The 20,587-nt window shown below is 41.4% G+C and overlaps 2 protein-coding genes across 2 annotated transcripts; one reads left to right on the forward strand and one right to left on the reverse strand.

Annotated features, from left to right (window-relative positions):
* The first annotated feature begins 273 nt into the window (after positions 1–273).
* Positions 274–2,458, forward strand: rps27.1 (ribosomal protein S27 isoform 1). The gene is made up of 4 exons (XM_083680222.1): positions 274–309; positions 1,052–1,160; positions 1,390–1,500; positions 2,170–2,458. Exons 1-4 carry the CDS (start codon positions 304–306, stop codon positions 2,196–2,198), a joined length of 255 nt encoding a protein of 84 aa, XP_083536348.1. The 5' UTR covers positions 274–303; the 3' UTR covers positions 2,199–2,458.
* Positions 2,459–3,260: 802 nt separating this feature from the next.
* LOC310812574 (small conductance calcium-activated potassium channel protein 1-like) lies at positions 3,261–12,855 on the reverse strand (the record flags this gene model as incomplete). The annotated part of the gene is made up of 9 exons (XM_083681197.1): positions 3,261–3,503; positions 3,815–3,884; positions 4,071–4,198; positions 4,676–4,786; positions 5,141–5,282; positions 5,935–6,056; positions 9,650–9,931; positions 10,959–11,054; positions 11,956–12,855. The coding sequence occupies 9 exons, from the start codon at positions 12,853–12,855 to the stop codon at positions 3,261–3,263; spliced, it is 2,094 nt and encodes a 697-aa protein (XP_083537323.1).
* Positions 12,856–20,587: the final 7,732 nt, after the last annotated feature.

Consider the following 20,587-nt stretch of genomic DNA (forward strand, 5'->3'; position numbering starts at 1 on the left):
TTTCAGGAGCTGACATGTTAATGAAGCACACCACAGACAGGAGAATGACAACTCACAATAATCACACAAAACTATACCAATTTTCACTGCTTTATTGGATGTTTAAAATAGGTCTATTAAAGACATTTTCTTTATTGAGCCCTGGTGTGGATGTCAATCAATAAGAGTGTTTCGACCTTACAAATATGTCCACCAACTTCATTCAATTCACTCACTTCCTGCACGAGCACAAAAGCACCGTCCATATCAACCCCCTGCTTCCGGTAATGCCTCCTTTCCGGCAACGGCTATATCTTCGCCAACATGCCAGTGAGTATCCGGGCCAGAATACAATTACTGTTTTACCGTTTAAATTGGATTTTGATTGCCGATACCAGGCTCAATCTATTCGTGATAAATTCGCGTACTTACTGTTGTGTGCATGATCTCTGTAGGTTATGTCAGTGTCGTAGTTTTATAAACACAAGTTATGACATACGCGCGCAGAAGCGCATTGTGAGATACAAGATGGCCGCGTACATACGGCAAACATGGAGCCTGAGTTGCCTAGAAAATGATGATTTTTTGTAAATGTGCGATTAGATATAACATTTACGGTTAACTGATACTTATTTTGACAAGCATATTAAGCCACTGAGTACCCTAACTACCCCTAAATGAAATGCAGTTGATTGTTTTGTCAGTGTTAGCGCTACCTTGTTCAATAAATGACTTAATGGGGGCGGATGAGTTAATATTTGTGAAAAACGAGTAAAAACCGTTTCATGATGAACTGAATATGTATTTGACACCACTGTCCTACTGAATTGGTGAGGTATACAAAGCTTCAATTGGTGGTCTGTTGATGTATGCCTATGCAACCCAGTTGGCTGTGCATGTGTCAACAATATGCTCTTATCTAGTATTTACTGACTCCACTACAAGCCAAACACACACTGACAGATGAAGCTGGTGACTCTCATTTGTAAGCTGATCTCACAAACGTCCAAAGGAAATGTGTACCTAGTCATAATCATTGTAATCTCACTCTTGCTGTCTGCTTGTTCTTCAGCTTGCAAAAGACTTGTTGCACCCATCCCCTGAGGAGGAGAAGAGGAGGCACAAGAAGAAGCGTCTCGTCCAGAGCCCTAACTCCTACTTCATGGATGTCAAGTGTCCAGGTGGGTCTCCATTATTTCTTGGTTAGATCCTGGTCCATATTGCAGCGACAGCAAGCCTGGACCATATTGTTTGAGGATGCTGTGCAGAATTTCGATCTTCGCACTAGCGTACTGTAGAATACATGGCAAATACATTGCTATGTTATGCAGTATGTTAGTGTGAAATCAGAACATCGCCCTGTTGTCTAGACACTGACATATTATTGTGTGTGTTTCTGTTTTCCCTCAGGATGCTACAAGATTACCACAGTGTTCAGCCACGCCCAGACGGTGGTGCTGTGTGTTGGCTGCTCCACCGTTCTGTGCCAGCCTACTGGAGGCAAAGCGCGTCTCACAGAGGGTCAGTAGTCTCTGTACTCTGTATGCTTCAGTCAAATTTATTTGAATAGCACCATTTACATGCGTATTCTTGAGGTTAACGATGGACGGTCCAGAGCATCCCTAATAATTGCTTTGGGTCTTGTCTGTAAACGATTGTCTTCTACTTGGTGGCAGTTTTGAGCATAGAATATCATACATGATTGAGTGACTATACAATAGAGACAATAGATTCAAATAGACAATAGTGGTTTGTTTTAAGTAAATATTTTCCTGACAATCGATTGGCTGCACTGTCAAGTGATTGGACTGCCCCCCCCATGGTTTTCCGATCTCATTCCAGTGCCACATAAACCTCAGTTTGCAGAAGGACTGGGCTAGACCACTGGCTCCTCCCTTTCGAAGGCTGAGAACAAACGCCTGCTATGGTGGTGGTGGTGGTGCCAATCTATTACTCAGGAGTTTTAGTACACAGTATTTGTTTGTGATGCACCTAGATTCTACTGTAAACTAGCATATTTATTTACCACACAATGCTGTAGACATGTTATCAAATAAATGCTTCTGTACGTGAAAATATCGCTGCCCTCATTGACTGCTTGAGTGAGAGTGCTGTGCAGTGCCTGCATATTGCTTGCGTGCAGTAATGCCCCCTTTGTCTCAGTGGCTTGAATCTGTCATTCTCTCTCAGGGTGCTCATTCAGGAGGAAGCAGCACTAAGTGTCCTCCCCGTGCCCCCAGGAGAGATGATGGGAGAGGAGGGCTTGGATCGGTTGATATCAGCGTCTTGACAGCATTGACATGGCAGTCACACTTTATCCATGAACCGGCGGATTGATCGGTTGATTGACCCAGATCAAAGTGCATCTGATCTGACGCCTGGACACCAACAATTGCGTGCTCAGCATGACCAGTCCAGTTTGTCGCTGACTCCACCCTCTGAACCTGTCTCTCTCAATAAAACAGTTTTGGCTAAAGAATTGGTGTGATTAATTTGTTGGTTTGCTTTGTCTTCTAGTCAGTCACTGATTTTGTTTCATACAGATCAAGCAACAATTGCATAGTTTCTACAGTTAGCAGTATTTGACACCAAAACAAATGAGAATAAGAGGTCTGACTTTATTTGATAATTAACATACATTTACATTGTCCATATGATAAACTATTATCAACCTATTCCTTACATTAAAGTTACAGCAAAATGAATACATTTTTGTTAGAATTATAGTTTGAAACTTCACATTATACCACTACATGATATTGATGACAAGTATACAGTGCATGTTGACTAACAGAAACAAAGTAATTAAATTAAATTGGCAGAGTTTGTCATGAGTGTCAGAGTTTGTCTCAAGTGGTGTGTTCCAATAGTCACTCTTTTCCTCGCCTGCTCTCCTTGCTTCTTTCTCAGAATGCATTGGAGGAGAAGATCGAAGGCTTCAACCCTTAGATATTCTCCCCCAATGTATTGGGAGAAGGAAGCAAGGATGAGGAATTGAGAACAGACTATTGGAACACAGCTATCAGTTGCCTACTGGAAATTAATCTTAACTTTTGTTTCTTTTAATCAGTTCCACCTTATTTAAAATGTTTTATTCCACTCATTGTTGCCTTGACACATCTCTAGTCCTCTTGTTTACCTACAGTCTGATCAGTGTAGATACCATTTGTATCTGTTTTCCTGTAAAGTAGTTTGAATGATCCAAAGTTGGATCAGAGGACTAAGTTATTAATAGATGGATAGAGGAAAGACCATTGGGATGCAATTACAGTCTTCCTATTCTACCGTTCCTGCCCAGCCATGCTTGCTGTCGCTGTCGCCGTCTCTGCCTGTGCCTCCCTCTCCCTGAGCAGGTGGCGGATAGAGGAGTTCTGTGTGGAGAGGGTGCTGGAGAGGAGGGGCATCAGGGTCCTCAAACCGTCCCTCAGCTCCTCAACGTGCATCTCCAGAATGTTCACGTGTATCGCCAGGTCCCCACGGCAACCGCTCACCTCGGCCAACATTTCGTACATCAGATTCTGCATCTATATGAGACCGACGGCGACGGGGGGGGGCAAAGAAAACAGTAAAGAAACAGATTGTAAAGAAACAGAGTGGAGATGGGATATTTATAGTTTATAGACAGTCAGTTAAGCTACTTTCGTCAGGGTATCTGTCACTAATTATGTTTTGGTTGTTGTAAAAATAGAATTAGAATTCATAGAACTGACATCAGGCCATGGTGCTTTGACTTGCATCAAAGATGGCCCCTGCTCTGGACTGATTTCAGTGGGAATGTCCATTCTATGAATCCTGATTCTGAGGTTGCAACAGCGGTTGCCTGTGTCTGTCTCACTTTGTAGAGGTCCACTAGAGTGTTGGCCTGGTCTGCCAGCTTCCTCCTCTCCATCTTCACATTGCGAAGCCTGGGGAGAAAACACCAAATGTTCAGAAATTAACCATGCATGAGTGAATGTGTTGACCATACATGTATTTTGCGTCTCTCATAATGAGGCTACACTGTATCTATGACCCCTGACATCACAGATGAGGAGCACATTAAAGCTGATTTATGGATTACATGAGGAAACACAATCTGATTGATGCCTTACTGGTGGATGGCCAGCATAAGCTTCCTCTGGTGCATGCGGACTCTGCTTAGGTCTTTCTCCCTCTCCAGCTTGGTGTGTTTGTAGATCAGCCAAGTCTCCCTCAGAACATTGGCCGCTGCTATCTTGATCTGGACGAGAACAATCATTGCCTATTTGCCTGACTCCATATTTTCTGTCATTGTTGTAGTCAACCCCTAGCTATCTTTGACTCACCATACTGTACAATGGCAAGACAACAATAGTCATAGGAGTTGGCTTAAGCACATTGTTGTTTCCCCATCCCGCACCTCATTTTCTAGGATCTAAAGTTCTACTACTGTATGTTTCAGACATGATATTCAGTGATATTGTCTTGTTTTCATGGCTGAACAACATGACAGTTGGAGCCGGTTTCCCAGACACAGACTAAGCCTAAATTAACATTTTCAATAGAAAATTACCATTGAAAATGCATTTTAGTCTAGGATCAGGCTCAATTTGTGTCCGGGAAACCAGCCTCATAATGATCAGATGTAGGCCACTATGTGAAGATGTGGATACTAGCATTATTGCGAGTAGAATACTGGGGCAAAGTGTGTGAGTCTGGTGTATGTGTTCATTGTTACCCTCTTTGTTATGTAGGAGTCCATCATGAAGTTGTGGACGTGTTTCTCTGCCCTGGTCAGCTCCAGTTTCCTGGCAACCACAGCAACCACTAGTACTGTACAACCAGCCCCCTATGTATGTGTTTGTGTGACAGAGAAGTAAAAGAGGCAAGAGGACAGGTGTTACCACAAGTTAGATGTATCATCAAACACTTTGTTGTCAATGGTATTCTGTTGCTATCTGTACTGCCTTCTCCAATATTGTATGTAGAACCACTTTCTTATCATTAATCGTAGGTATTTTATTATATTTTTCATTTTTCTTGAAATTTATCTTTTATGTGGTTATTGTAAAGCACTTTAATTTGCATTTTTATGTAGAAGAAGAACCACTTATTCACTGTCCCATTACTTATGCAGGACACTGTAAATGAAGGTTAATATTATCAACCATCTCTGACTAATCTCTGTGCCAAAACTGCTTACCATGATGCCTGTAAGCAGACAGATGCTCCGTCCGCAGTAGGTGTGAGGTACCACGTCCCCATAACCAATAGACAAGAAGGTGACAGATACCATCCATAGGGCCTCCATGTAGTTACTGCTTAGGTCCCGGTAGTTATGGTGTCTTGAGGGAAAAGGACATGATGATGATGATGATGATTTGTGAAGATGGTAGGCCTACCTCTCCTTACAATAATGTATCGGTATTCAACATAGAAGTCGGATTGTAGTATGCTCAGGCTGTTCCTGTGTTTCTGATATGAGTGACTGAACTTTTATGAATTGATTGATTGATTGGATTATGAGTGACCTATTTGATCTCAGTTACAGTTTGTTGTGGTCCAAGTCAAGTTATAGATCAATTCACATTCAGGTAGCCTATTGCCTTTCACTATTCCTCCCTCTCCGTGCCTCTCTCTTTCCTTTACCGTCCTTTCCTCCCTACCCTCCTCCCATTCTCTAATGTTGAGTTCCAAATCAACCCCTGGCCCCTACCCCTACCCACTGTAGATCTGAAAGGATTGGAGGTATAAGATTGGAGGTATAAGGTATAAGCAATATGGTAATCGGTAATTTTCGCCATATTGTTTACCTATCCAACCCTCTCAGATCTTTAGGTGTGGCTAAGGGGTAGGTTCTAGAGGTGTTTGAAATTCAGGTTCTTGGGGGGATTTGAAATTCAGCATTAGAGAAAATGAGAAGGTTTAGGGAGGAATAGTGAAAGGTGTTAGGGGCTAGGGGTTGATTTGGGGTACACATCAGACACAGTCACTCACCTCTCACAGACATGTAAGCCCCATGCAGCGACGATCCACAGAGAGACACTGAACATCATCAGCACAGTACCAGGGTAGATGGTCATCAGTGTTTTCGCCACAAAACGGGTGTTGAAGTGAATCTGGGTATGAGATGACATTCACAGGGCACAGTATTTCAAAAATAGTTTTTTGCTATGAAGGATCAGATCGACCTGGCTGACTTCCCCTATACTACTTAAAATCAGACAGATGATCTGATCCTGGATAGCAAAAAAGATTCTGATCCAGATAGAACGTTTTGAAATACTGAGCCCAGGGGATCCCACATGCAATACACACATAGGGGCTTTACACACTACACTCTCTAACCCTAATCGTATTGTCCTGGCTTTCCAGGACTGTTACAGCAACTATGGTGGATGCCTAACCAGGCCAGCACAGTCAGACAATGGTCCGATAACCACAATTCAATACAGCATATTCTCAGAGGTTTAGAATTATAGAGGTTCAAGGTTATCAGTTTAAACAGTCTTTAAAAAGCAATAACAAGGGAAGAGATTAAAAAGGGAGGATTTTGTATAAAACTGAGCACAGATGGTGCGTTCAAGACAACTGGGAACTCAGATTTTCCGAGTAGGAAATCTCCGACCTCCGACTTCAAGCGGAATTTTACCCTGTAATCCAGTGGATTTGTTGTTTTCATTAGTCAATCGCAGACACATTCTATCTATCTATCTATCTCTGAGTCAAGATATCTAGCTTTGAATGCCCTGATCAGTCCCAGTGCTCCAAATTGCCCATTTGAGTAAATTCCTACAACTCCCAAGATTCCCCTCTCCCTCCCACAAAAGGCCCTTTGGTTGAACGCAGGGGATCAATCGGTCGTTCAGATGGCACGCCAGAACACCTAGTGGTCACTCTTTTTACCATTGTAGTTCTGCTCAAAAAGACAATTACCCAATGTAATTTCAATGGCAGAGACGGTATTGTTCCTGGCCAAATGAGGGTTCTTGGTCATACTTATTAGTGGGCTTGCTTCAGCAAGTCCAACTATTGTTCTTGGTCGTACTTATTAGTGGGCTTGCTTCTATCTATCTATCTATCTATCTATCTATCTATCTATCTATCTATTTATCTATCTAACTCACCTTCTCTCATCTATTTGACTATCTTACCCTATCTGTCTCTCCATCCATCCGTCTGTCCGTCCATCTGTCCATCCAACCAACCAACCAACCAACCAACCAACAAATCTATCTATGTATAGTCCAAACTATCTTTTAACTTGACCAACTACCAAGTTCTTATTATTTTTCTTCAAAGTTTCGAGCCGCTACTCTTCCTACAACTTTTAAGCTATTCACACCCATCCAACTTTACAACGTGCAGAGAGGTCTATCTCTTGTTGCTAACATACTATCTATCTAACTGTCTATCTTTTCAACCTTATACCTATCTAGCCTTTCCACTAACTAGCCATCATTCTTCCTTGCTTGCACCAGCCACTAGTGCTTCACTCAGTATAAGCCATACTGTTTAACCTCTTAATAGTATTGATCTATCTATACCTCCCATCTGTCATTCATGCATCCTCTTTCACCTATCCATTCATCCATCCAACCGTTCCAACTAACCAACCAACAAAACCATATTTAACTTTATCTGCTACCATAATAAGATTATCTCACTTTCTTTCAACTACCCAGCAAATGCATCTATCGTCCAAACCATCTTTAAACTTTTTCCACTACCAAAATAAGACTTCACAAGCTCACCAAGTTTCTTCTAGAACTTATATTAGTTCCAATTCTTCTGAATATTTGCAACGCTACTCCTCTTACACCAACCCAACTTTACACTGTGTAGAGAGGTCTAACTCGAGTTGCTATGACTTTTGGTTTTGATACCTATTGAACTTTTGATACTACTCAGCTTTTTGTAACTCAAAAACTGCTACCATTTAACATGGTGGAATGTTGATTTAGGCCAACATTTTGAGACCCAAATTGTTACTGCAACTGCCATTTAACTTTCAGGACTCTTGAATAAAAACAGCATGAAACCTGCAGAACACATTCTTAGAATGATTACACAACAATGCACTCTTTTGGCTGCCAGTTCTACCCCACTGAAACCACTCTCAACCACTAACCAACCAACTCTCTAACCACTCCACTGAACTACCCCAGGCTCATCATATCGATCAATCGATCAATCAATCAATCAATCAATCAATCAATCAATCAATCAATCAATCAATCAATCTATCTATCTATCTATCTATCTATCTATCTATCTATCTATCTATCAATCTATCTATCTATCTATCTATCTATCCATTCATCAATCCATCTGACCTTCTCTATATGACGTTCTAACATAATATCTATCAAACCTTCTAACCATCTATCTTTCCAACCTCATATCTATCTAACCTTTCAGCTACCTAGCCATCAACCTTTCTTCATTTCACCAGTCACTCCTGCTTCACTCAGTATAACCTACACTGATTAACGTCTTAATTGTATTGATGTATCTATACCTCTCCTCTCTCATCTATCCATCCTCTTTTATCAATCCATTCATCCAACACACGTTGCTATGACTTTTGGTTTTGATACCTATTAAAGTTTTTCTACTATTCAGATTTTCGAAACTCAAAAACTGCTATCTTTTAACATAGTGAAATGTTGATTTAGGCCAACATTCTGAGAGCTCCCATTGTCACTGCAACTGCCATGGAACTTTCAGGACTCTTGAATAAAAACCTGCAGACCAATTTCTTAGAACGATTACAAAACAATGCAATACACCTTTTTGGTACCCTAAAATAGGGGGACTATGCATGAAAAGTGTGGTAATTTCTGAATGGTGAAAGCAATATGTACACAAATAAAAGCTGAGAATCTCTCCGTTAACCTCATTTATCTATCTAACTATCTATCTATCATATATATTAATTACTCCATCCATCCAACCAACCAACAAAACAACCATTCATCCATCCATGCCTCCAACCAACCACGTTGTACTGAGCATGCTCTGTGGGTCTCATCCTTTTTATGTGAGCGGGCAGAGGCAAGATGGCAAGGAGGAAGTACGTATTTCATTGGCGGATTAGCGACACTAGCTACTAGCATTGAAATGAATCGGGTGACATCAGACTTCATGTGTCCGGGGCGCTCAGTGGCGTAGCACACTAAGGCGCATACCATATCATCGCAAGGTCCCTGGTTCGATTCTGGCCATCGACATATCCTGCATGTCATCCCTCCTCTCTCTCACCCATCCTTCCTGTCAATCTCTACTATCTCTATCCCAATAAAGCAGTAATGTGTATATATATTGAAATAAAAAAAAAGACTTTAATGTGTCCATTTCTTCAACAGTCATTGGTTGAAGAGTGCTAGAGTGTGCTGCTCTCTGGGAATCACTGGCATAACAGAGCAGAGTGCAAAAAGTCTTGTCTGACGTATTTTAACACGGTATGAGAGTTTTTTTAGTAAACACAGACCCCACGTTGCATGTGAAATTATGATAGTCGGAGACAATATATCATCGTAGATTGACCAGAAATACACATAGGGTAAACCTCCCCTTTCAGTGCGTTCAAGCCATCAACTCGGAAAAACAGGGTGAACAGTGAGTAGAATCACTAGCATACTGTAAAAGTGAGTAGGCCTAACCGATGGTAAGTAAATGGAGAGGTTGGTGACCTCTGTTGACCTCTGACCTTATTGAGTGCGCCGATGCTGCGTGAGGCAGTGTTGGTGAAAAGCCGGCTGTGCAGCATCATGGCGCGGCCCAGGAGGTAGAGCCTCAGGAACATGGGCAGAGCCAGCACGATCTCCAGCTCCGTCTCCGACAGCGACGGCGTTATCCCCTGCCATGCCGACAGGAGACCCACTGGGAACGGATGCACCGCGACAACTGCTATCTCCAGGGCTATCAGGGTCAGCCGCTCGGTTGTCATGGCGATCCGCCAGTCCAGTCCGCTGCTATCGTGGATGTAGAGCTGAGGAGAATCAGTTCTCATCAGTTTCACTGATGGGAGTTTCATGGGTTTAAGTAATAGTGTAATACAGTTGTAATAAATGTGGAATAAAGCCTATTGTAATAATGTAGATTGGTTTCAAAGACTGCAAATTGAGGGACCACCACTGTAGCTCTAGTATAGTGTAATATAGTTGTTATTAATATTGTAATAGTTGTATAAAAGAGTAGATTGATGCAAAAGACTGTATACTGTAGCAGGTGTGTGTTATATACTGTAGTATACTGTAGTAAGTGAACGTTTAGTATACTGTAGTGCGTGTGGCATGTCATGATTTCACCAAGTAGGACACGTGCACTAGTAATTTGGCAGTTGCTCAAGGGGGTGGTTGTACAAGATGTTGTCAGAAGGCAGACTGTGGTCTGATTGGTTGATGAACTTGTTGGTCCAGGGACAACATAATAAAGACAATTCAGGAACGACGTGTCCTACTTCAAATCACGACGTGCAGTAGGGGTCGTATACTGAAGTAGTTGTGTGCAGAATAAGTAGTAAAATGTAGTATACTGTAGTAGGTGTGTAGAATACTGTCGTAGTAAACTGTGTTATACTGTAGTCAGTGTGTGTAGTATACTGTAGTAGTATACTGTAGTAGGTGTGTAGTATACTGTAGTATACTGTAGTAGTAAACTGTAGTATACTATTGTAGGTGTGTAGTATACTGTAGTAGTATACTATTGTAGGTGTGTAGTATACTGTAGTATACTATTGTAGGTGTGTAGTATACTGTAGTAGTATACTGTAGTAGTAAACTGTAGTATACTATTGTAGGTGTGTAGTATACTGTAGTATACTGTAGTATAATGTAGTAGGTGTGTACAATACTGTAGTATACTATTGTAGGTGTGTAGTATACTGTAGTATACTGTAGTATAATGTAGTAGGTGTGTACAATACTGTAGTATACTATTGTAGGTGTGTAGAATACTGTAGTATACTGTAGTAGGTGTGTACAATATTGTCGTAAGTAGCCAGAGAGGTGAGTTACCTGCACTTCACAGATGTGGTAGGCAAGAATGAGGCTTATTAGGATCATGGTGGACAGGCTGATAATAGACTTTAAAGCCATAGAGTAGAAGGAGCTCTGTAGGGAAATACACACTTGTTTAGACATACACATCTGTACTCCCATAGTCAGTAATACAAAATAAAAAAAACAATTTACCCACCACTTAGAGCCCACAAGTCAGGCCAGTCACTTATAGGATGCATGTGCCTGCACACGATAGTAGTTACTGGCTAAATGTGTATGCATGCACGTATCAGGCAATGGCAACTGGCAGGAAGCTACAAAAGGAAGAATGCTTTGCTAGGAGGTAGGTTGGGGGTGGGGGGGAGGGTGGTGGAGGGCGTCATAAAACCAAGACTTGCAACCCAAACGTCACAGGTTCGAGTAAGCTTTGGGACAACTTTGACAAAAGTACTTTTAGTTTTCTTACACCTTCCACTGGCAACTTACCCACCTTAACCACTCAAAGGTAATGCTTAATACTTCCTAACCGCCACGTAAGTCAAAGTACTTTGTAGTTGAGTTGCTAACTTAGTGCTTTTTAAAATCATTTGTTTTACATAGTGCACGTTTTGCTAGTCAATGCACAAGTGAAACTACCCACTTTGCTTTTGCCTTTTAATCTCTTTCTCTGTCCCTGCAATATTAATGCTATTCTCAGATAATCCATATTCAACTAAAATTACCATTCTAAAAATTATATGCAATATTAAAAATTTACTTTGACTTCAACACCTAATCATAGGCCTTATTTCTTAATACCCTTTCAAAGAACGCTATATTGCCGTTTGGTTGGTGTGTAACACTCAATTTGTACAGTACATAACTGCTTTAGTAACTGCTTTAATTGCACTATAGAGACAATAGCGTTATTATGGCAAATGTGCCTTGTTTAGTGAGACACACTGAGGTGACAGCTCCCTGAGTGTGAGCTACTTATATCTCACTAGTTTACCCAGGTGTCCCCAGTGCTGACCTTGCTGTAGATGCTCCAGGAGAGCTCCGTCTCTGTGACCATTACCAAAATCCCAAATATCCCCACAGCCACTGCGAAGTCATTCAGCCTCTGCCTCCTCTTGAACAGCCTCCTCCGTTGGACCAGCCTGGTACCGATGCTCTGTGACTTCCTGCGCGAGGAGTCACTGCAGTTACTACCACTATCCTTACGCTCAGAGCCCCCATCAGTATCCTCAACTCCGACCTGTGATCCCTTGAACCCATGCAGGGGTTTATCCGGGTGAAGACCACATGTTTGGTTTTGAGACTCTGGCTGGAAGCTGTCTTTGGTGGTTATAATAATCTCTGGAAGACTCTGGCGGTCCTGCATCTCCTGTGACCTGGCCTCTGGCCTTCTTACTGCCTCATTGGGTGGTCGGCTTTCTGTCTCCCTTATGTCCATATGGGACCTTTGGAGTCCGTTATAGGGGGACCTAGGAGGGCCAGTGGACCCAAGGGCTACGTCAGTGAAGGTGGCCATGCTCTCTTGGTGTCTCTGTGTGCAGACCTTTTTGGGTTTGTATCCCAGTTTCCTGTGTCCTACGTTCGCATACAGTTTATTCCCAGCTGGCTTCTCAATTTTCTTTTCCTTGGCTAGCTCCTTCGCCCTCGCCTTGTCTCCCCTTCTGCTGGGGCGGAGTGTGGGTGAGGGTGCGGGTGAGGCATACAGTCGGCCGTTGTACAAGGGGATGGCGGTGTATGACTGGGCTACATCGAGCCACACTGAGTGATGATCACTCCCCTTTTGACTTAAGTGGTTCATCTCATACTGATTGCCAAACGAAGGAGGGGGAGGGACCATTCTTGATGGGAGGAGGGGACGTTGATCTTCCTCATCTCCTTCTATCATCGTGATGTCCATAGAGGGAGAGGGCTCCATCTTGAGAAGTGACGAGTGACTGTGTTTGAGACTTTGGGATTTGGAAAGAGAGGTAGGAAGAGACACTGAAAGACAGAGACAAGAGTGAAAGATCACCCAACTGATTGAGAGGCAGTTGGGGGAGTCAGAATGGTTAATGGTTACAGCAAGACAGAGAACTCTCTAGAAAAGAAAACTGAGGGAGATGGAACTGCATGAGGAAAGCTTAGGCAGATAAAGCTGAGTTTTATTCAAAAATACTTTTTTTGTATTTCTCATCAGCTCACCATTGATATGGTCCCAAAATATAATTAGTTTGTGGATACAAACCTCATAGATATCCTAGTTGTGAGAAATGACTGTAAAAGATTGGACACATTGAAGTCTGACGTCACCCGATTCATTTCAATGGTAGTAGCTTGAGTCGCTAATCTACCAAAATGTCCGCTCAGTATTCGCTGTCATCTAGAAGAACGCGAGAGGCAAAGACAGGCCCGGCAGGTCTCTGCCTATCGAGCATGCACACTAGATTACCAACACGAGAAGCACACAGGAACGCGCCTCAGCAACCAATGCAAGCAACAGAGCAATAGAGACACAGCACATTATTCAGCTGATAAAACAAATATAGTCAGCTTTTTTTCAACCACGGCTAAAGCACGTATAGATAAACTGCTGTAGCCTTAATGGGTAGCCTACAGTACATCTTAATTATTGATCCTATTTATTTTTGTTCTCACGTTTAATAATTGCCCTGTTAAGGTACTCGTGGTATAATATATACCGATTCGGTGCAAATCCTTTTCATGAGAATCTTTTTATCTGCCTAGCTTTTATAAATATAGCAAGCAATTTGTTATATTTCATGTTATTTCATCATCATCCAGCAACCTCATTTTCAGTCCCATCTAGCCTACATCTCAACAGAAGAGAGAACGGTAAAAGTTAGGCTACATTGTAGAAAGTTGCATAAATATCTTATGAAGCCTTATACCCTACCTTCAGATGTGGACAGGTGATTCTCCATTCATACTCATGCAAAGTAATCCACAGTTTAATGGTCCAAATATCCTCGATATTGCCAATGGCCTCAAGCAAGGCCTTAAATAGCTTCTATCAGCCATTGATTGACCAGATTATTAGATCAGTCAATGTCTGCTCATAAAAATGTCTCTCAGTTCTAAATTGTTATGAATCTGATAATAGCATATCACTTTCTATAATGAAGCTGAACTATGCAAGTCTGTCGTCTTTTTGGGAAGAACTACAAGTAAGAACTACAACGGTACCACGAGTGGCCACTAGGTTTTGTAGCGTGCCCGCCAGACGGCCGATTGATCCCCTGGGTTGTGAGCTCAGATTTAGTTTCTGGAATAGTCTCATAGTGATGCTTTTTGTGTCAATGGTGGGCTGACGAAAAATATACCCCAACAAATATTTTTCAGTAAAATTCTGCTTTAAGGGATGAAATTTAGTTTTAAATCGATACATTCACATGTAACACTTCTTTCCAGTAATACTCCCCCCCCTATTCTTACCATGGCAGACAGTCACACAAGATTAAATGCTCCTCTGTAATGTTGATTAACATAACATAAACCTTTCTCTTAACATTCATCTTAAAAAAAAAAAAAAAAAAAAGTGGTAGAACAGTTATAAGATAATAATAATTTATTCTGTCCTGTACTGATGAATCAATTTTGCAGGTTTACTGCAATGGAGTGTGAATAAACCTAATTTTGGTTATTTTCACTGCAGCGCTAAATACTCTTATCATGTCAATTACCAACATCCCTGCTAAATTACTGTTTTTGTTTTTGTTTTTTTTACCTCTCCATGTATTTCCGTTACCTCCAATGGTGCAGGGTGTTCTAACCGACGTTGGATAAAAGCTTTTCAACACAGTTCATCTTTATCACTTCCTTAGTAGGTCCTGTAATACATTTCCTCAACGTCTCCACAAAAACATCTGTCTTGAGCTGTACTGTAGCATTATTCAAGTATATCCTCGGTATCAGTTGAAGATGATGAAGTGAGAACACTATACAGTACCTGTCAGCCTCCCTGATCTCTTAGGATGAACTTTTTAGCAATCCAGTATCAGCATCATGCCCCTCCCATGGATAAAAGTAGAGGTTATGAACTTAAAGCCATATGGCGGCATATGAATCACTTGTCCATGAAAAACATCAATTTAAGTCATTTTTTAAGCATAGCCTACAGTAACACTGTAACACAGTTGCAGATGTCATTGGTTACATGGCTGTGTTTGTCATCTGACACAAAATGTCTCTCTCCCTTGTGTGTGTGTGTATGTGTGTGTGTGTGTGCGTGTGTGCGTGTGTGCATGTGTATGCATGCATGTGTGTATGCATGCATGTGTGCATGCGTGTGTATTTATTGATTGAGAAAAGAAGATAACAAGGTTTCAGTGAGCAAGAAATATTAAAATTTTTGCTATATATTCACTTTAGTAGTTTAGCTTTTAGTTTTTAGTTTTATTAGTCATCAGAGGTGGTAGTTGGGTGTCTCTATTGTCATTGGAGCCTTCCAAGCTGGCAATTTGGACCTCGTCCCGTTTAATCTGCTAGTGAGTGACGATCCTTTCTGAGTAACAATTCAGCAGATTATGGAATATGACAGATTAATCAAGTCAGTCTGGGAGTCAGAGATGCTTATAGGCTTAAATCACCCCTTAAACTCACAACAATGACATCCACCATAATTTATCTCAATCTATTTCTGTAATATGTGACAGATGGAACTCTACTTGAAGAATAAAGAATGGAGAGAGCCAAGAAGGAGGGGCGGAGAGAGTGGAGAAGGATGATGGAGGGATAAATGAAACTATTGTGTAAGAAAACATGTACTCAGAGAAAGAGGGAGGGAAGGAGAAGAGAAAGAGAGCGAGAGAGAGTGAGAGAGATCGAAAAAAAACATGTACTCAGAGAAGGAGTGGGGGAAGGAAGAGAGGGAGAGAAAGAGGGAGAGAGAGAGGAGGGGCGAGTAAGCAAAAGGAGGAAGAGAGAGCCAGAATAAAGTTGGTGGTGCGTAGACCTGATAAAGTCAATCGAAAAAAGGGAAGGGAGGTCCATGGGGGGATGGTCCGCACAGACTTCTGTTGCAATAATAACTATTCCCTATTTCAAGACAAACCTTTCACCCACACAGGCTTCATCAGTGTCATCGATGGAACACAAAGAATAAACAATCCTATAAATAGAGCGACATGGTGATCAGAGTGTAGTATTATTGGTAGTCAGAAAAAGAAAAGAAAAATAGAATAGAGCAAATGCGAAGGGAGGGGAAAAAATCACCCAGAGAGAAATCACCCAAGAAGGTGTCAGTCAAAAAACAGAGAATATCAAAAGGGGCCGATATATAATGATAAAGAAAAATAAATCACAGAGGTGGCATGAAATGCAGGTCAAAAACATTGAATGGATGTAAAGAAGATAATCAGATCAAATAACTTGTAGATAATGATAGATTAAAAAGGTGTTATGAGGCATCTGAAATATGGGAGGTCCATGGGGGGATGGTGTTTTTAGTGTGAAAATCCAATATGTCTCTCTCCTTAACAGCTGTGCGTTCATGTTCCCACCCCGCCTTTCCAGTTCACCTGTTCAATGCCAGTGCATCGCAGTGATAAGACAGTAGCCTTTTCTCAATTGTTAGGAACAACGACTCCTTGCGTCCTCTCCACCGCCCTCCACTTGCTTCATCCTCAAAAAGCATTGGAGGAGAATAAGTAAGGGGAGGAACCTAGATCTTCTCATCCAATGCGTTTTCAGTAGAATGTGAGTGGAGGAACAGAGAACAGAGGACTCCAAAACAAGGCCAGTGTGTGGGTTTGTCACAAAGTGTCTTGCGACAGGTGACTCAGCCATTGTCCCCTGATGGTGCTTTTGTGCTCACTTATTCTCACTTTCAGTGGTCTGCTGGTTTTGCCTACATATCTGTGACCACATGGACAGGTGAACATTTGGATGATATTGGGGGAAGTGTGGCTTGATCTGATCTTGTGTTTCATCTGACACTAATGATGCCTGTGTTGGTGAAACAGTTGTCCTGAAATATAGGATGAACTTTTTCATTTATTATTGCAACAAAAGTGAGTGCGGACCATCTCTTGTCTATTTCAGGGTACACAGCCAGGGACACAGTCTGGGAGCTGCTGAATCCAGAAACACTGTAACTGCAGTTCACTTACATGTACAGTAGCATGAGTTCACTTACTACCACAAAGGGTTGCATAAGAGCAACCCATAGGCAGCATTATCAATGCATATAATGAGACATTAATTTGGAAAAGCAGTTCAAATCAGTTTTATGTAATACCTGTATCTCATGACAGAAATATAACATGTGTTTTAATTAAAGTAAAATCAAAGCGTGTTTAGGAGCCTTTCTACATCAACATGTGTGAATTATGGAGTAAATATTGAATACTGTTATGCCACTTTATTATTTTCAGTTTTGGTAATTGTTTTTGCTCAAGGCTGTGTTTGAGACAGCTCCTCTGTAGATCACAGTGACCTAGGCCTGCTTAACAAAGTGCCTCAGACGGCACTGTACACTGTACACACAAGGCTGCAGGGAGGGACAGCTGCCATAACTGCCTTGTAAAAACAAAAATACTGTGGAGTAAGGACAGGGTAGTTTAATTGAGTTTACCTGTAGAAGAAATACAAGTAGACTATTCAAATAATAATAGTGTGTTGATGATTGCGAAAGAGAGGAAGTCAGCAACCAGTGGAACAGAAAAATAATGTATTTTATACATGCAAATCATTTCTTGAGGGCTTTATGTAATGCGCGTTAGGCAATGCGCATATTATACCGGGTCCAAATTGCCCGGCGGCGCGTGCGAGCGTCAAGGTGAGACCTCTCCCACTAGGATCTGTTTGGGTGTCCTAATCAGCCGCGTCTGCCAGAAGGCTCTGCATGCGTCTAGGCTGTCAAGCGCGTTAACGGACGGATTTCAGGCACTTGCGCCGGGTAGTTCCATCCGTTGTGGGTTGTTTTGGTGTTGTCTTGCTGTGCCATCTGATGGATCGCATCAGGACAGCACGTTGACGCAGGCGACCGAGTTATTAGGAGGTGTTGGACTTGCAGTCAATAGTGACAAGACGCTGATCACGTCTACAGACAGATTTCCTGGGAATCGATCAATCACCTTATGTGTAACGTATACTAGGCAAATCTCGGTTTTTGGAGAACGTGCTCAAAGCACGGCTAATTAAAAACAAAAATGCTTGGTGACAGAGTATTAGCCCCTTCAGGTTGCGATTTCAAGAGTCCAAAAGGCATCTCGTTGTTCTTTGAGACGTTTCTAACGAGGGTTTGACTCGTTCATTTTGGGAAAACCCCCAGAACTGATGCTCCGCTTTCCAAATGCAAACAATGGTATGTGCCGGACGAAATATGCAGGAACGACCATTGCCATTTTCAATCTCAAATTCAGCCTGAGGGATAAACAGGAAGTAAAAGCTTTCTCACAGAGATCAAAGAGCTACATAAATCAATCCAACAGCGCCTTCTCAAATTGATTATAGCCAGGCGGACACACTGAACAGTAGGCACACAAAGAACAATGAACATTATCACACCAGACAAGACGAGAGAAAGTGGCTGCATTTACTTGTCATTACATTACACAGAAAGAATAATAAAATGTCTCATCATGTTATACCATTTAACACATTAACATTAACATTAACAGTCAACTTATCTAGATGGTCAATGCCAAGATGTACAAGTTGAGCAGGCAATACATACACACTGAGGACATTCTGAGTGTATAAATATAATAATAATGAATACAAATAATAGTTTGTAGAGGGAATGAAAGATATACTGTATGTTTATACTAAACATGCTATTGACAGGAGGCATCAATAAAGAGCATCATTGGTCTTTTTCTGAGCAATGGTCTTGGACCAGGAGTGACCTTGTGTGTGTGTGTGTGTGTGTGTGTGTGTGTGTGTGTGTGTGTGTGTGTGTGTGTGTGTGTGTGCGCGCGTGCGTGAGAGAGAGAGAGAGAGGGGGGAGAGTGTGATTGGTGTTAATGCCACAAAGAAAACCATTGCATCACTCACCTTCTTTTTAGATGTCTCAGACCTTTTGCTTTGATTTAAAACCTGCCAAGTCCCAGAAAAACAAGCGTGAAAATGAAATTGAGTGTGCTGTGAAAGTTTCCAAAGAAACTTTGTCGGAGGCAGCATCATCTCTCTTGTTCATGTCTAGTGTTCCTACTGTGCAGAGTCACATATGTTATTGATAGAGAGAAGGCTTATTGATAATTCCAGCTGTGCTTGCTCCCATCGAGCTGAGTCATTTTTGGTGTTGCTTTGCACTCTTTTAAGACAAAAAATGGGAGCCTGCATAGAGGAGTGTTAAAACCAGAACTTATTGTCTCTTGACCAAGTTGTGTCTCATTGTTTCAATGGGGTCAATTATATATTGATATATCCACAAATTGTTATTTGTAATAAAGGTAAAATTCTACCCCACCAAGTCATTCTCATCCTCAACCTAAAGTGGAAACAGGTTACAGGTTACAGGTTTTCTGCATGTAAATTAATTAATTAGTTTTTGGAACAACACAGAATAACCTATGTCTGATGACAACACATTACCAATATGAAGACGTAGCGACAAATTGTCCTCATATATCCCTTTTAAAAATTACTTTGACAGTTTTCCAATAATGGGCAATTATATTGTCAGTGCCACAGCAGTTGTTTTGTTCACTTTCATGTCCTGAGGCACCCCCATAGTTTCCATGGTGACCAGTTTCTTCACAGACTAGAGTGTATTTGTCTTTGTGAGACTGTTGTCAGCAGAAGATGGCCATTACTGGGGAACAATGGATGATATTATTGGCGTAATTAATGTAGATATATATCTGATCTGATCATCAATCATTGTACAGGGTTGACATTGAAAATAAATACAAACCTTTCCCTCTCTGGGTAAAGAGTATGGCAGTGAAACTAGAAAAATGATTCTGGCATATTGCCCTTTTCAGGAAGTTTATTGATTTCAGTTCCTTGGACAGCGTCAAATCCAACCTGTGGTGCTCTGCTGATAAATTCATGCTGTTACAGTAATTACCCACCAGATACTTAGTCAACAATCGCCTGCTGCTCATTATTTATGATGAATGCCTCACTCCACCACTGTATTTGATGCTTTAATTTAATTGTCCCTTTTGTTTATTTGCATTGCCTCTTCTTTGTTTAAGCCCTCATCATGGCTATTCTGTCACCTATTTAAACCTCTTAGGTCTGGATTACTGTGTTCCCTATATCATTACCCCTTGGTGTTTGTATAACAAAGAAGGACCTCTGTCATCTCCTCTGTGCTCTCTTAGTTGCTCTCAGGGGAGATGAACCTGGCAGTTGGTGAAGAGGGAATTGAAAGTAGAGCTTTTTCTTTGCCAGGCAACTTTCCAGCCCAAAAATTGTTCATTACAAATAATAATGGATAATAGGATGGTTAACAGCAGTAGGAGGGTGTTATTATGTTACTCAAGCAAACAATGATGTTGTTATGATATTACATATTTCAAAACAATATGACATGTTATTCAAGCCCAGCTGACTAATTACTTACCATCAATGCTGAAACAGTTACAGGGACTACTGAGGTCCTGGTGTACTTAATTCTTTAATATGACCAGTTACAAGGAATACTGTTTGATCAGACAGGCCGTATTGCAGCGTGTTGTTGCTCTCAGGAGTCTGCC

Source organism: Argentina silus, assembly GCF_951799395.1.
Source record: "Argentina silus genome assembly, chromosome: 11".
In the NCBI taxonomy this organism is placed as follows: domain Eukaryota; kingdom Metazoa; phylum Chordata; class Actinopteri; order Argentiniformes; family Argentinidae; genus Argentina; species Argentina silus.